The 17,050-nt window shown below is 36.9% G+C and overlaps 3 protein-coding genes across 3 annotated transcripts; all 3 read left to right on the top strand.

Annotated features, from left to right (window-relative positions):
• Positions 1 to 132: 132 nt before the first annotated feature.
• On the top strand, positions 133 to 2,901 carry MONOS_11410 (uncharacterized protein; the record flags this gene model as incomplete). The annotated part of the gene is made up of 3 exons (XM_067863939.1): positions 133 to 520; positions 660 to 1,122; positions 1,322 to 2,901. 3 exons carry the CDS (start codon positions 133 to 135, stop codon positions 2,442 to 2,444), a joined length of 1,974 nt encoding a protein of 657 aa, XP_067734364.1. The 3' UTR covers positions 2,445 to 2,901.
• A 982-nt stretch (positions 2,902 to 3,883) lies between these two features.
• MONOS_11409 (uncharacterized protein) lies at positions 3,884 to 5,186 on the top strand (the record flags this gene model as incomplete). Its single annotated transcript, XM_067863937.1, has 5 exons — positions 3,884 to 3,933; positions 4,221 to 4,331; positions 4,419 to 4,562; positions 4,665 to 4,903; positions 5,170 to 5,186. The coding sequence occupies 5 exons, from the start codon at positions 3,884 to 3,886 to the stop codon at positions 5,184 to 5,186; spliced, it is 561 nt and encodes a 186-aa protein (XP_067734363.1).
• A 2,136-nt stretch (positions 5,187 to 7,322) lies between these two features.
• MONOS_11408 (uncharacterized protein) lies at positions 7,323 to 14,474 on the top strand (the record flags this gene model as incomplete). The annotated part of the gene is made up of 1 exon (XM_067863936.1): positions 7,323 to 14,474. One exon carries the CDS (start codon positions 7,323 to 7,325, stop codon positions 13,845 to 13,847), a length of 6,525 nt encoding a protein of 2,174 aa, XP_067734362.1. The 3' UTR covers positions 13,848 to 14,474.
• Between the last annotated feature and the right edge of the window lie 2,576 nt (positions 14,475 to 17,050).

Here is a 17,050-nt window from a genome sequence, read left to right as displayed (position 1 = left end):
CTAAAGAAAATCGAAGATAATTCTTATTGTTCAAATGATATTGACGAATTTGACAAGCTTACAAGCAAGTTTAATGCAAGTTTACTCGAGTACAATATATTTCTTAGATTTAGTACCGTAATACACAATTTAATGGAGAAGGCATTGGAACTTCCTTTAGAAATGAAAGAGCAAATTATAAGGATTGTAAAGCAACAACTATTTTGGGGAAGCACTGACACATGGTGGGACTGTCATAATGAATTTTATAGTTTTGAAGAGAATATTTCTATGAAAATGAGAAACTCTTTACTTTCTCTATGTCAAATGGAAACAATGTCTGAATCTGCCCATGAAAACGCAATTCATGCATTTTTTGCTTATCTGAAATATTCAAAATTAAGTCCTAATGAGAGACATTCTTTGGTTCCAGAATTATTGGATATTGCGGAAAGAAAGGCATTGTCAGAAGAGTATTATGCAGAAGCTGGGCAGTTGTTATATGCGCTGGCTTGCATAATTGAAGGTTCAGGTAGAGAAGGTTTGCTATCTGTTAAAAGGACCTTTTTTATATAGTACTTATTTGTGTGTTCTCTCGGTGAATTAAAAACACGATCCAATTAAATATTATTCTGAATATGTAATCAATGATATTACGAAATTTTATTTGAATCTTAAAGTTATAATTGCATTAATAAATCACGAGCATGTTGCGCGACGCGTCATCCCATTTTTGTATCATCCATGTGTGAACGTTGTCTCTGAAGCTGTTCATGTTATACATTCGTTTGTTTTCTTGAATTCAAGAGTTTTGGAGCTATTGAACCTGGAAACAAACATTGCAGAAATTCTAGTTCCATTCATAAATAGCTATCCATCTTTTCTAATTAATGATACAAGCTGTTACTCTGCTATGCACCTGCCATCGTCATCTCCTTCGGATGCTTCTGCTTCAACCTCTGCTTCTGCTATCTGTTCGAGTTCACTCCAACAAAAGTTTCAGGCTTTACCTTCCATGCCTTTGGATCCCGGGTTTTATCCTCCTGTTTCCTCACCTTTCCCATCGAACCATCCGAAGTTTTGCCAATGGCCATCGGAATGCATCGAATCGCCTGTTTATTTTGTGGAGAAGCCTCAAACATGGTATGCACAGTGGAGCATGAATTTGGTCTAAATGGAAATTCAAGAATATTAGATTTCAAACTGTTTAACTTTATGTATATAATTGTTTATTATTATTTTTTGACTTTATTTTGTAAACAATACGAAAAATTATATTCTTTTCATGAATCTTGTTATTTTTTTTTCATGTGATTTACATCTTAATTCTTGTTTCCTTAAGGTTTGAAAAATCTGCAGCTGACCATCTTATTTGCGAAACAACGCAGTTGCTGGAAGTCTTTTTTGAATTTGATTTTGAAAGTGATCTAATTGAAGATTTCTACCTTGAACGTGCATTGAAGGAAGATCTAGCTGATTGTTTCCCTTCATCAAACGCGGAAGAACTACAAGAAACGGAACCAGGGGAATGCATCAATGAAAGTAGCTGTGCTGAATCCAAAAAAGGAAATGAGGCAGAAAGAAAATCAGATTCTAGCGAAAAGAGAACGAAAAAGAAAAAGAGCTGCAAACAAAGGAAGAGCAAGGACAATGAAAAGGATGTGCATTTCAAAGATGCTTTGAACAACAGCATTGCCCAACGAAGAAGTGGACCTCCTTGCAGAACATATTTTCCAGTGTTGTATCACATTCCTGGATTTGTGTCAATGCTTACGAAACTTTTTGAGCAAAAGCAAATGTTTACACGATTCAAAGGATTGATGCATGCGATATTATGCAATGTTATAAAAAGAGGACGCGATAAAGATGTTGTGGAATGGATTGGAAGAACAAGGATTTTAAAGATGTTCTGTTCATATGCATTTAATGAGAGCATTTTTTCTGAATACAACGAAAGTATTTCCTGGGCGGAGGAATTGTGGGATCGGTTGTTAAAGCGAAGAAGGAAATCTTTAAGAGATATTTCGGCTGCATTGGCAGAGGAAGAGACAACGACGGAACATGAAGGCAGCAACAATAGAACCGCCGATGACAGCGAATCAGACGACAAGAAGCGAAAGAGAAGGAAGGAGTATTTAATTAACTCACAAAAATTTTCTGAGAAAACTGATGAAATAAATGAAATATTGGCGCAGAAGGGAATGACTGCACAAATTGGGAGTGTTAATACAAAGAGAAAGAAGATAAAAGATATGCAGCAAGAGAAGGAGAGGATGAGGGAAGAGCGGAAGCAAATGAAAGCGGAGAAAGAAATGACGAGAAAGAGAAAGAAGAAAAGGAAAGAAATACGAACAAAAATAATGTCACTAGAAGTGTGCAAGGAGTCGATGAGATTTCTGGAAGAAGAAGGGCTGTTTGATTTAGTGATTATGATAACCCACAAACTACCAGATTTGGATGATTAATGAGGAGGAGGAAGAAGAAGAATTAGAAGAAAGGAAAGGAAAACAAACATTTATCTTTTTGTATGAAATTGTTGTTATCTCTGATTATATTTTTAATGTTGAAGATCCTTTATTACTTTTATTAACAGAAATAAAGCTTATGTGAAATTAAAATTTATTGAGGATCTGCCTTTTTATTTATTTATATATCTTTTTTTGACCAAATGATGAATTGAGATTTTTACGAAAGAAAAATTTCAGTCAGGAATGTTTTTGTATATTTCAGATAATACTTATGATTCTGTTTTTTATCTGTGAATTACCGATGTTAATTCTGTTATTTATCTTATTCCACTTTTAAATTTTTAAGTTAAAATTTAAACCATGTATTATATTTTCTTTCATTAATTTTTAATTGGAAAAATAAAATATGAACACTCTATGAGGCAAAATTTAACAATAATCTTGAAATTTTCAATTTGGCGCAAATTTTTTGCATTTATGAAAAAAGCAATTATTTGTTTCAGACTTTTTCAAAGATCATGTCATAATAAGTCTCACATTCTTTTTCTATAAAAAAAAGAAATATTGCAAATTATATTTAATGAGAAAAACTCAACAAAAAATTGAATGGAACAAAAATCGTAATGTGAAATAGTTCGTCCAATCAACTGGAATTCCTTTCACAAATAATTATTTCTCAAAAATATTATAAAATATTTCCAATTATTTATCACAAGAGACAAAATATTTAACTTTATGAATTATGTTCCATTCGATATTTTCAAAATATTTTCTCAATTTTTGAATTTCTTTGTAATTTTTTGCATTGTTACGGTTAATTTTTAATGATACGATTGCTGAAAAATTTTGGAATGAATTACAGTTTTTTTCATAACAATATAAAATTTCCCGCACATGTCCACATTTCAATTATTTGATATTGATCATTATTTAAACAATAATCAAATAATAAAATATTATATTTAAATTAAATAGACAAAATTTTCTTTTCTAACGAGCGGTAGTAGTATAGTGGTTAGTACTTCACGTTGTGGCCGTGATAACCTGGGCTCGAATCCCAGCTACCGCAAATTCTTTTGTGATTTTCTGTGAAATTTTTTAATTGAATATATTAATTTTGTTTTTAATCTTTTCTTAATGAAATTGATTTTTTTAATTTTTTAAACTTTTTAACCGTTTTTTGATCCCATAACATTGCCCATGAAATAGAATAAATTTGTTTAAAAATTTTGCTTTTATCGATAATTTGATCATGAAAATAAATCTTTGTAATTATCTTCTTTGTTCTGATCTATTTTGTTTCTTCAGTTCCGCTGAGATCTTCTCAGAGCGAGATATTCAAGGGAAGCAGCGGATTGCTGAGTTTTGTTGGGTGTCTCTTTTCTCGTGGCTTTGAGTATGCCACAAACACGTCACTGAACTTCAATGTGATCAACATGGCTTCTGGCTCACTTGAACTTACAGACTGCGCAGTGAAGGATTTGTGGTTGGAGAAAACATCGTTCATTAAGCTCTCGAGCCAAGCTAATCTGACGCTTTCATTTTGCAATTTCACAAACATAAACATCACGAAAGAAGGCGGAATTGTTGATGGAATGGATTCTTCAGCGTCAAGTGCGTTTCGAGTGCTGCCAAAGTCCTTCAGCAAAAAGTCTTCATTCGGAGAAATGAATTGGGAAGACAACAGCAATCAAAGCAAACCTTCGAATGAGCCAACAAGTTCCATATTCTTCAACAAAGTCAACATTTCGAATTGCTCTTTGCATCCGGCAGCAGACTCAGACGTCGAATTCTGCCAGTTTCAGTTGCGAATTATGAGGTCATCTTGACAGATTGCACATTTAGCGTAGTTCTTGCTGAAAGCAAGAATCAATCCGATGAAAGGTATTTTATTTTTATTATTTTATTTGATTATTGTATTTTAATTCTTTTTAAAATTTTTATTCAATTAATGTTAAAAATACTCATTAGAGCATCAAAGAAGACAAACGAAGAAGGCGAAGGAGACAGCGATGAGACATATGCCTGCTCGTGGGAGACAGGATTTATGAAGCTGAAAGACTGTTCCACTTCGATGAATTACACCATCTTTGCCAATTGCAGTGCAGGTGCTCTGTTTGTGTCTGGCGGTTCAATCACACTGCGCGAGATGAATTTCTTGAACAACGATCCAAAAGACCCAAACTGACTTTGGTTCCGCAAAAACGTGCGCTGCAGAGACGAAGCAGCGCTGACGCTGTATCCACCAGCAGGCGGGGATGGGTCTGCGACAGGAGGCAGCAACTTCTGGCTGGAGAACACAGACTGCACACTGACAAAGGGAGCATCAGAGGCAAATGACGGAGTTAGAACACACTCCACAGCATTTGCTTCGTCGTTCAGCTTTCGTTTTGAGCCAATTCTCCTTGCATTCAACTCGACACAGAATGGAGATAACTTTGATTATGTTTTTGTAGGTCTGCTGTTCATTCCGTGCAGTTTCACGTGGAAGGTAATGATCACCAAAAATTCCACAAATTTCATAATTAAAGTGTGCATTTTTCTAGACAATTTTTATATTTATATTTATATTTATATTTTTTTTCACTTCAAATTACAAACAAAAAAAATTTCAATGCATTTTTCTGTATTGACAAAAAAGTGTGTGAACAAAAATTTAAAAATAAATAAATAAATAAATAAAAACTTTCATCAAAAACTTTTGGAAATAATTCTTTTGCAGATTATTTCGAAAGATAGTAATACCTTTCAAAGATTTAAAAAAACAATTTCAGAAATATTTAGACATCAGCTTTAAGATTTGATTCTTAATAATTATTCATTCACAAACTGTTGCGAAATTATTTTTTCAAAAGTAATTTCTCTTTTTTCCCCCAAAAGAAGAGAAGAACGAAAATTATTGATTTTTTTCAGCAAAATCAATTTTATTTTGTTATTCTTCAAAAAACAAACGGCAATTAAAATAAAGATTAAAAAGATAATGTCACTTATTTTATAAAAACTTCAGAAATATGGAAGAATAATTAATTTTCAGAAAATGCACAAAACAAGTTTATTTCAGAAAAAATGTGAATACATAAAAAATAAACCAAAAAACTTATTTGAAACAAAAAAGATTATATCAAATTCTTATAAATTTATGATAACTTCTGAATCCACTGAAAATTTGAATTTTTTAATTCAAATTAAGTTGCGATTATAAAATATATTGGGCGCAGGAATTTTTATTTTCAGTTTTTTCTTTCATCTTCTTCCATGGCGAGGTTCTCCACTAGCGCAAAAACTTCAATAAATATTATTGCTCTGGTATTTGTTGTTTTCAATTGCTGCAATGACAGAGGCATTGCAGAAAATCAACATCAACAAGAAATGAATTGGGAGATGCCAGAAAGCACGATCAGCGTTAAAAACAGCAGCAACAAATACTACAATAAAAATGGCATAGGTGCAGCAAAAGTCATATTTTCATCAGGCGATCGTGTCAGTTGTGCTCGAACAAGTGCGAATATCATCAACGCCTCGTTGTGTGTGAGCGATCTCGCCATGGAACCTCTCAGTGGCTGTGCGTTCCTCGCTGCACAAAATCACTCATCATGCACCATTTTCTCCTCTTTCTGTCGAATTCACACAGATGCCAGCCACTCACTTTTCCTCACTTCTCACAGCTCCCTCTCTCTCACCAACTTCTCCTTCACCATCCCTCAACCAGCCATCCTCTCCTTCCCTCTCTTCTCACTTCCTCAAAATCTACTCCAAAATGCCAACTTACCAATCCTCGCATCCTTCTCAATCTCTCATTCTTTTTTCTCCTCTTTCATCTCCCTCCACAATTCCTTCCTTTTTTCTCCTTCATCATCCTCTTCTTCTTCCCTTCTCTATCGTCATCTTCAAATCCACCTCGATCTCCATCTCTCGGGCACACTCTTCACAAACATCACCACTGCGCCACAATCCACATACACCATTCCTGCCAAACCCACACACACACACAACTCATTCACCACCACCACAAACACAAACACCACAAACACAAACACCACAAACACAAACACCACAAACACAAACACCACAACCACAAGCACAAACACAACCCCTTCCTTCTCTCTTCATTCCTCTCTCTCTATTCACTCAACCATCTTCCAACACACTCACAACCCCATCGATGGTGCCATCCTCCCCGACCTCAACAGCCCAACAACTTCTCTCTCTGCCTTCAACTCCTCTTTTCTTCACCAAACACGCTCTTTATCAAATGGCCCCGTGGTGCATGTTGGAACTGAAACTCAAAGAGCGAAACCTGGAAGATTGGACTCGTTCGATGCAAACAGTCATCGCTTTGAATGGTGCGAATGGAATAATTCAAACAGTGGAAGTGATTGGGGCGGAGCACTTTATGTTAAATGCGAAAATACAAATCTCGAAATCACTTCTTGTTCATTCAACAATTGTTCAACAAGCGATCATGGTGGAGCGTTATATTGTGGATATTTGTTAAAAATTGATATCACAAAATCCAATTTCACAATCTGTTCGGCGTTGCATGGAGGAGCAGCTTGCATTGATTCTCCTCGATCAAATTCAATTTATCGCATTTCAGAAAACGGAGCGGAAAGTTGTAAAATAACAAATTGGTGTGGAACTGGTTGGTATTTTTGTACAGGTGATTTTCCCTCAAATGGCCAATTCTTGTTTGCAAAATGCAAGTGCATTGCAAATACTGGTGGTGATGCAGCTGGTTCTCTCACATTTCATTGGCCTCCACAAAATAAACTAAGTCAATTTTTTGTTGTTGAGTGTCAGTTCATCAATAACAAATTAACTTCATCAACCTCATGGGGCGGTGCCGGAATATACTTTGATGGAACTTACTCTTGGATGAATGAAATAAAATTCATCAAATTCTGCTTCTTCGATGGAAACACTGCTACGAATGGAAGAGGAAACGATGTGTTCTTCAGTGGAAGTAATATCACTCAATCCCCATTCGAGAACTGTGGATCAACAACCCTGGAATATAGAGTGTGGAATAATGAAACTGCAACAAACTCTGAGTACAACAGCTGGCTCCCATTCATCTCCCAGAGCAGAATCGTTTCCAAAAGCGGTATTGATGTTGATGGCTGTGGCACACCTCAGCATTCTCCATGTGCAACGATTGAGTATGCAATCTGTGGGTTTTGCTTGTTCAAAGAAGCTTCTATCACTCTCCTCGCCTCAACATTTGTCCCCAATCAAACACTCACCTTCATCGCTTCTTGCATCAAAATCACAGGAAATGGAACAGATTCCACCATCATTGCCTCCAGTGGCATTCCCCAGCCATCAAACTCACATTCACAGTCATCACAATCAACATTATCATTTTCATCCTCATTATCATTATCAACATCTTCTTCGCCAGATCCATCTGCCTCGTCTGCCCTCTTCCAACAGACTCAGGGTTCACTCACAGTCTCTGCCCTCGCCATCTCCCACAACTCATCAAATCAAATCGCACCCATCCTCTTCCACCTCTCCGGTAACTCCCCTTCCCTCAATCTCAACACAACCACCATCACTGGAACAACCTCATCTTCATCATCAATCACCACGCCCCTCTTCTTCCTCACTGCTGGCTCCCTCGCCCTCAACCACACAGCAATCACCAGTCTCGCCCTTAACAGCCAAAGCATCTTCCACCTCACCTCCCTCACAGCTCCCCTCACCCTCAACTCCTCCAACATCATTCACATCACCTCCACTGCCTCCCCCACCAGCTGTGTCCTCTCCTCTGCCACCTCCCCTGCCCTCTCCCTCTCCCTCGCCAACTGCACCATCACCAACATCAACTCAGAACAGTTCAGCCAACAGACTGCCACCAATGGCGGGTGCATTTCATTTGCCTCATCTGCCTCTGCCAACTCGTTTTCAGTAAGTGACACAAATTTCTCCAGCTGTTGTGTGAGCGAGGAGACGAGTTCTGGAGGAAAAGGCGGTGCTCTCATGATCGAGTACAAGGATGATTCAGAAGTGTCAGAATCCTCCTTTTCCATGATGAATGTGGTGTTTTCAGCCAACAAGGCCTGTGTCGGAAGAGATGTGTATTTTGTGTGCGAATCCCTTGTCGCTTCTGTAAGGGAACCCTTGTTCGCCTTCATGAGAAGCATCACTGAAAAAGACAACTCAGTTATTGGGCATGACAGAACTCAAATGTTTAGGGATTGGGATGTGAACCTGTTTATATTTCTGGACGGATATACTTCTGATTCGGTGTATGTGGATGGAACATCTGGAGTGGAGGAAGTGTATTGTGGGCTGGAAAAGGCTCCATGTTTGAATGTGAATTATGGGATGGGGCGTTTGAAGAGAACGCTGAATATTAAACAGGAGATTATTGTGTGTTCAAATTCATCTGTAACAGGATGCTTGGATGTTGGAGGAATGAATGTGAAAGCAAAATCCGAGACAATTGTGGAAATCGAATGCCAAAGGGAAGCGAGTGGTTCTGAAGAATGTATTCTGAAATCAACATTGGTGACAGAAATGGAATTTATTGGGATTATTGTTCCATCAAGTTTTAACAGAACAATCACATCGGTGATCGAATCAACCACTCAAAATGGAGAGTTGCACATGAAGAACTGTGCTATCAGCGTGATTGGAGGGAAGCAGAACACAATTGGATTTTCCTTGATCAAATCAACAGGAAAGATGGTTGAGCTGGAGTTTGTCACAATTTCAGATGTGAAATCATCAGTTGCGCTGTTTTCGATTTCTCCTTCATCAGGAAATATGAATGAAGGAGAGAGCGAAGACGAATTCAGAGTGAAACTGTTGAATTGCACAATGGAAGGATGCAGTTTGGATGACTCCTCATTTGGTGAATCTCCATTGATGATATCTTCTTCCGTTTTGTTTGAAAGCAGCAACTTTTCGAATATTGAAAATATCGAAAGAGAAGAAGGAGGTGTTGCAAAAGTGACATTGCAAGGGAATGAAAAACTGGATATCAAATCGACAAATGCATCATCTTGTTCGCTTTTAAAGAACAATGGAAAAGGAGGATTCTTGTATTTGGATTGCCAAAATTGTTTGAATGAAAATCCATTTATTTTTGAAGCTGGCGTAACATTTGAAAACAACAAGGCAGCAATCGGAAAGAATATGTTCATTTCAGTAGCTGATCTGAACAAAACAGTCACAAATGATTCATTCAAGTTCGATTATTCTTCAATGAAGGATGATATGACTCTATTTGTTGGAAGTGATAACAATTACCAAGAAAAAGATTTGTTCATGTTTCTGATTCCATACAGCTCATTTGAAATATTTATCTCATCGAGTGGATTTGATGTTGCACGATGTGGAAGTGAAGAAGAGCCTTGCTTCACGATGTGGAAAGGGATGAAAAACATGGAAAAGGAGATTGGAAAGAAAACAATTCAGATTGAAGGATCAACTGTTTTTCAAGATTCATTCAATGTGTCCAATTATCAGATCAAAAAAAGTGTAAAGATGGGAGAAGAGAATGTGAAAGCGATATTGAATTTTGAAAAGGCAGTTGGAAGTCAACTGGAATATTTCATGGAAAATAATATTCATCTTGAATTGACAAACATCAAACTTCAACTTGCATCGGGATTCGATAACTCATTCAATGCTGTTATTTCAAACAAAGCTGGTGAGTTGGAAATAACTGGATGCTCATTCCATTCAGCAGCAAGAGTGAACAATGGATTTGATTGCGTATTTGTGGATGCGATTGGAGGAACTGTGGAAGTGAATGATTTGTCGATGGAATCATGCAATGTTGGAAACAGTATATTTACCATTCACGATTCTGGAATTGTTTGCCATTTGGTGAATGTTCATGTGAAATCATTGAATGAAAGTGGAGGATGCATTTTATCAATCAAGAAATCTGAAGCAGGATTGAAGATAAATGAAGGAAGTGAAGATGTTGTAAATCTTGAGATCGAGAAATCATCATTTTCAGGAGTGAAGAGAACTGACAATGGAGCAAGCATTTTGGAATCAAAGAGTGAGAAAAAGATTTGTTTGGCTGTGAATGAGAGCAACATCACAGAAGGCAAAGCGGAAGAAAGTGAAAAAGGAGGAGCAATATTCTTCACATTGGGTGCTTCAGGATCGATGAAGATTATTGAGTCAACAATCAGTCATTGCAGCTGCAACAATAGCACAGGAAGAGGAGGAGGAGTGCATCTAGCAACAAAGGAAACAAGGTTTCTTAATTTCACATTTGTGGGAATGAAATTCAGCGCAAACACAGCAAAAGTTGGAAATGATGTTTTCATCGAATGTTTCAATATCACGTCACAGATCAATGAAAGGCAATTTCAGTTTGATCTTCGAGAGGGACATTATTCACGAATTAATGCGATTTATGGAATTGATAGTTGTAAACACAAAGAAGACACAGATCTGATTGATTTTGTGACGATCCATCAGAGTGACACAATCATTGTGAGCAGTGTGAGTGGGTCGGATGAGAGGCAATGTGGAACAAACACACTTCCATGTTATTCAATTGATTATGGGCTGATGCATCTGACTTCAGATTTTATGAGTGTAATGATTGTTGTTGCAGAGAGCGTGATTGGTGAAGAGATAAATCTGGAGGAAATGAGCCTGAGTTCAAGGAACAGAGAAAATTGTGAAGTTGAAGTGAAGTCAAATATTGGAAAAACAAGAAGTGTATTGGTGACAACAACAGGGACAGTCTCATTGGTGAGGGTGAATTTTGTGTTTGATTCAAATTTCATTTCTTCACATGAATCACTGATATCACCAGAAGGAGAGATTCTTGAAATAATGAATTGCTCTTTCACAACAAAACAATTGACTGAAGGAGAAAATGTTGTATTTGCAAACATTCCATTTCACATTTTCAACATGGCAAAAGGAGAATTACAACTTATGGAATGCAAAGTGAATAATCTCATTCTTCATAAATCTGCATTATATCTTTCATCACCACTTCCATCAGTGATTGATTCATTAACGATTTGCAATTCGACAATAGAAACTTCTCTGATAGAAATAAATGAATGTGGTCAATTAACAATCAAGGATTTCAATACAGAGAATATCACAGTTGAAGGAAATGAAGAATCATTGATATCTTGCTTGGCAATGAAAAAGGCAGTGCAGTTGACAAATTGCACAATGGGTGGAATCAATTCACAGACTACAAAAGGAAAATTGATGAAAGTGGAGGATTGCGTGGATGTGGAAATAGATAATTGCATATTTGATGGAAGTTCAAATAAAAGAAATGAACAGACATTCAATGAGGGAGAAGAGATGTGCAGATGGGATGGATCTCTTGTGAATATTGTAAGGAGTTCTGTGATGATGAAAGATACAACATTATCAAATTCAGCGGAAGGAGGAATTACAATGAGCGGAGGTGAAATGATTGTTAATGATGGAAGATTTGAGAACAATAATCCAACTTTTGAAGGATATCCATCGCTGAGAAGAAATATCATCTGTTCAGATTCAGGAACATTGAATGTGAGGAGTTTGAAAGGAGGAGATGGAGTTTTGCCAAACACTTCTCTTTGGATGTTGAATGATGGGTGCAGTTTTGAAGGGATTGTTTCAGAAAGGGATTCATCATTTTTCATTCCTGTTCTGGAAAGTGTTGAAGCAAAAGAAGAGGCAAATAGAATGAAGCTGACATTTAAAGGATTGCTTCTTGTTCCATGCAATCTGACCTTCTCAATTGTGAAGAGGAAAGGAGAAGAGAAAGAGATTGAAAAATATGATTTTGATGAAAATAGATTCTTGTCAGAAAAAGAAGTTGAAGGAAGTGTTGCAAAAGATCTCATCAGCAGTTGTGGAAATGAAATCGAAGTGAGCGTTCATATTTTGTTTGGAGATGCAGAGAATCCTTCATCAACAAATTCATTCATTCTGAAGAACAGAAGCGAGGTTGAGCCAAAAGGAGATGAAAGAAATGTTGAAGGAGGAAAAGAAGGAAAATCGATATGGCCTCTAATTGTTGTTATATTGGCTGTGTTGTTCTTGATTGTCCTCATTGGATTTATTTTATTTGTTGTTCGATGGAAAAAGGCAAAGGAAAGGACAGAGGAATTGGAAGAGATTGTGAACGATACAGTGAAGAAGGATCCGAAACTGATTGAGATGGTGACAATGGAGATGTCACCGGAAGAGCAGTGGAGGAGAGCAGAAAGAGAGGCAGAGAAAAAGAATGAAGAGAGGATAAAGAAAAGGATAAATGGAAAGGAGATGGTGCATTCAGAATCTGAAGAGTATCTTCTATCTGAGAGTGGTTCAACTGAATATATATTGGGAAAAGATTCAGACAAGATTCCTGAATGGATGCTGGAGAAGGCTGATGAGAAAGAAGAAGAAGAGGAAACAAGAAAGAGATCGCCATCTCCTTCTATTTCATCCACTTCAACAACAGACTCAGATTCAACATTTGTTCGAGGGGAGAGTCTGTGTCCCACCACCTCTTCCATGTCGAATCTGGTGGATGCAATGGCATGTTCATCACCACACGAGAAGCTGATTGTGGATTTGAGGGATTCTTTGTTCATGCTGCTGCATGGGAGGAACGAGAAGAAAGAGATGGCGATTGGCTCATTGAAAGAGAGGGAGCAGACGGCTGCCCAAATCTTGTTCTGGGTGGCAAACGGAGCTCTTCATTCATTTGACGAGATGGAAAACCCTCTTTCTTCACTGGCCAATCTGAGTCCTCACATTGTGCTATTCTCCGAACATATGGTGATCTGCATTGCGATGCACTCAGACTGTTCTTCTGATGATAGTTCAGATTCATCCTCGATCTCATCATTGACAATTGTTTCTTCTTCGTCCAATATTTCATTGATGAGCGAAAGATTCACCGATTCTCCACCTCCATCATCTGCGTTTGAGGATGATGAAAACACCAGAAAAGAGTTTTTGAGATGGAAAGCACCAGAGCTGTTGATGAACAAGAAGATGGGAGCAACCAAGGAGTCAGTGGTATTCTCGATTGGGATGATGCTGTGGGAGTGCTTGACGCTGCAGATCCCGTTTGGCGATTATGAGGGAGAGGTGGCGGGGCAGAAGATTGCGAATGATGAGAGGCCAGATATGAGCATAATCACAGGAAGTTCTTTGAAGGAGATTGTGAAGAAATGCATGCTGAATGATGAAGAAAGCAGACCAATGCTGACTCATCTGAAACGTGAGTTTTTCGAGAAGTTTCCAGCAGGTGCTACGATGATCACGATGACTGATGCAATCAGGATTGAGGAAAGCTCAAGCGAGAATGATGGGCATGGTTCAACAGAAGATGGAAGCGAACTCATTTCACTTGCAGATGATGTTTCCTCAAAAATGAAAGACGAGGAGCAAAGACAGGATGTGAGTGTCAAAATATAAGAGAACGGGAGAGAAAATATGAAAGGATAAAAACATTGCTTTTGTGGGATTGAAAGATTCAGAATAAGGTAGAAAGTCAAGCAAGCATTTGAAAATGAGAAAGATTCTAAAGACAAAAAGATTTCACCAAAATGGAGAAAATAATAAGAAGAGAAAGAACAGTGAAAGTTGATAAGGAGGATTGATATTTTTGGAGAGAAAGTTGGACGAAGTCACGGTTTTTGATGTTTTGAAGAAGAGGCTTCGAATAATTGCATGATATGTTTTTCTTTGCTGATATGGCTTCATGGCCTGATGATCAAACATCCAATCTTGAAATCTGACGCAATGAAAAAAAGTACATCAAGGAGATTTCTTGAATGAAACATGTGATTTTCTAACTTTCTTTCTTGTAACTCCAAAACAGTGTATTCAAGTGATTTTAGTTTATGCAATTTTTTTGAATAGTTTTCTGTTTTTTGAAAATTGCGTTAATCAGATCACTTCTGTTAATTTTTTGAATATTATTTCTTTTCAAAATATTGGAAACATTTTTTTTTTTTTTTTGTGAGAATTCATCCTCCATTTTCTTCATATATTCTGCAATTATTTGTGAATTCATACGAAAATTATTATCACTTATTTCAATTTGTATAATAATTTGTATTCACGCTGTATTTCCCAGTATTGCTGCGATGTGTGCTTTCAAAGTGCTTGCGCAGAAACAAATAAGATAAATTGCACATACATATGCATATATGTTGAGTTATTTTTGATTTGTAATGTGGGTGATTTTTTTTGATATCATAAAAAATTCCGACGTTTGATCAAAAATTTATTTCATTAAGGGTTGGTTAAAAAAGATAAATGAAAGTGATGATCATTCAAAAATATTGCTTTGTATATAGTTGTTGTTATTTATTAATTAATTTTAATTTGTTTCTAATTGTTTTTGCTTCAAAATTTGAAAAAAATTCATTAAACATATCCAAAAAGTTACAAAACTCTAATAAACAGAATTAAACAATTAATTAACCGCAAATAAAATATGAATGCAACAATTTAGATAAATTATTCAATAAATATCTTTTGAAAAATTTGCAGAAAAATGTTATTGATGAAAAAAGAATTGATTGGTTAAAATCAACAAATAATAGAAAAAATCAATCAATTTTTGACAATAAATAATTTTCATAGTTGATTCACCCACATTCGCTTCTCTTTCAACTGTTTCGTTATCTTTCTCTTCTGAATAATGTAAAATTTATGTATTTTACTCATTTCCACACTCATCATCAAAAAACTTCTTATTCCAAAAATATCATCTCCAATTCACATCCAAATCCCTTCATCCTGTGCACTTTCCTCACTAATTCGCTGTCCGAACTCCATACTCACCCTGCACAACGAGATATTCCGCTTTCATTCATTTTCATTCATTTCCACCTTCTGCACTGAAAACAACACAAAAACAGTCAACAGATAAATATTCATATATAGAAAAATAAATAAAGACCAAACTGCTCTTCGACTGTTTTTCTCCAAACACACTCATTTCCACAGCCATCATCATTTCAAAAATAAATCAATCTCTTCATTTCAGCCTCAGAATGGTCAAATTGCAGCACGGAATGCATACCCACAAAATATTTCATATATCTCACTGGAGGGTCTTCTCAATCCAACCACATTGTGGTGGCTGTCCAGAGGTGTTTTTTTTTGTTTTTGTCATGATAATCTCCTTTAATAATATTCTCAACAATACAAAACAGTATTTGAGGTTTATCTCATCAACACCTTGCACATGAGGGATATGGGGCATACGAGTGATGGAAGAGGATTATTTGTGGCAGGGGGTGGATGTTGAGTATTTTATGAAATGTTAATCTTTCAAGAGGGGTTTTTGAATGAAAGAAATTCTGAGACAAAAAGGTGGAGAAGAGCAGGTGGAAATTTGTAGAGGAAAATGTAGAAAATATGTAGAGAAGTGGTTGGAGATGATGAAAGAGGGCTTATTGTTGATTGGAGAAATGGAATTTGAAAAGAAAGAAAAGAGGATAAAAGCGGGAAAGAAGAAGGAAAATGAGAAATATTCATATGAAAAGGGGGTAATTTTTATGAAAGGAGAAGATATTTTGGAAGAGACAGGGAAAGATGAAGAAAAGGAGGGGATTGATATTTTCTGATGATTTTGGGGGTTGAATGGAAGAGGGGAATGGAAAGGAAAATGGAATTGAGTGATATTATCATTTTCTATTTTTGAGGTGAAAGGAGGTGAAGTCACAGAAAGAAGACAAATGATTTGTGGAAAACCAACATTATTGATTCACAAAAATCTGTTGCAATAGATTTTGTGGTTGAGTTTTTCTGACCAATCTGAAGTTTAGACATCAAGCGAGATGTTTTGGCCAATCAACGACATCACGCAAAGTGTTCTCATCATTTATTTCAGAAATGTTATTTGAGTGGTTGCGCATTTCTCTATCACCACAAATATTCACATTTTTTCACTTGAACTTCGTCTTCGTCTTCGTCTTCTTCCGATAATCCTCCTTCATTCAATCGATCATCTTCCTCATTTTTCGGTTTACGAACACAAAATTCGCTTCCTCACGATTCACATGCTTATTCAGCGACTAGCACACATGATATGAACAGCATAGCCAAAAACACACAGAATCTTCTTCAGTCAAATATTGCTTCTTCTTCTTCTTCTTCTTCTTCTTCTTCTTCTTCTTCCTATCCTCCTCCTTTTTCTTTATACTCTTCATCATCATCACTGTCGATGTGTTCTATTGGATTTCAGGTTGTGCATTTGAACGGATTTCCTATTCAACAGCGGTTCATCTTACTCTGCTAAAGGAGCTCGTTCTTCTTCAGTACACAAGCTCCAGTGAATGAGGTGAACGGAAATGAGAAGAGAAATGGGGGTAGGAAGGGGAAGGGGCTGCCAGCACATCGCAATAATCCACTCACTTTATGACACCGCCAAGAAGCGAAGAGCGAGGAGTGCGCTATCAAATGAAAGAGGCAATGAGAGCGGAGAACAGTGGCAAATTGAGTTCCGAGCAGAGGAAAGGGAGACAGCAGGAAGAGCCAAAGGCGAAGACGAAGAAGAAGAAGAAAGACGAGTTTTGAACATCGCAAATTGACACTTTCGACACAAGGCTGGTGCAGGCAGCAACAGAAAGGAAGGGGAAGGGGAAGGGGAAGGGGAAGAGAAG

The sequence above is a fragment of the Monocercomonoides exilis genome (genome assembly GCF_001643675.1).
Source record: "Monocercomonoides exilis strain PA203 chromosome Unknown scaffold5-2102611, whole genome shotgun sequence".
Lineage (NCBI taxonomy): Eukaryota > Preaxostyla > Oxymonadida > Polymastigidae > Monocercomonoides > Monocercomonoides exilis.
This window is presented reverse-complemented; position numbering and strand designations above follow the sequence as displayed.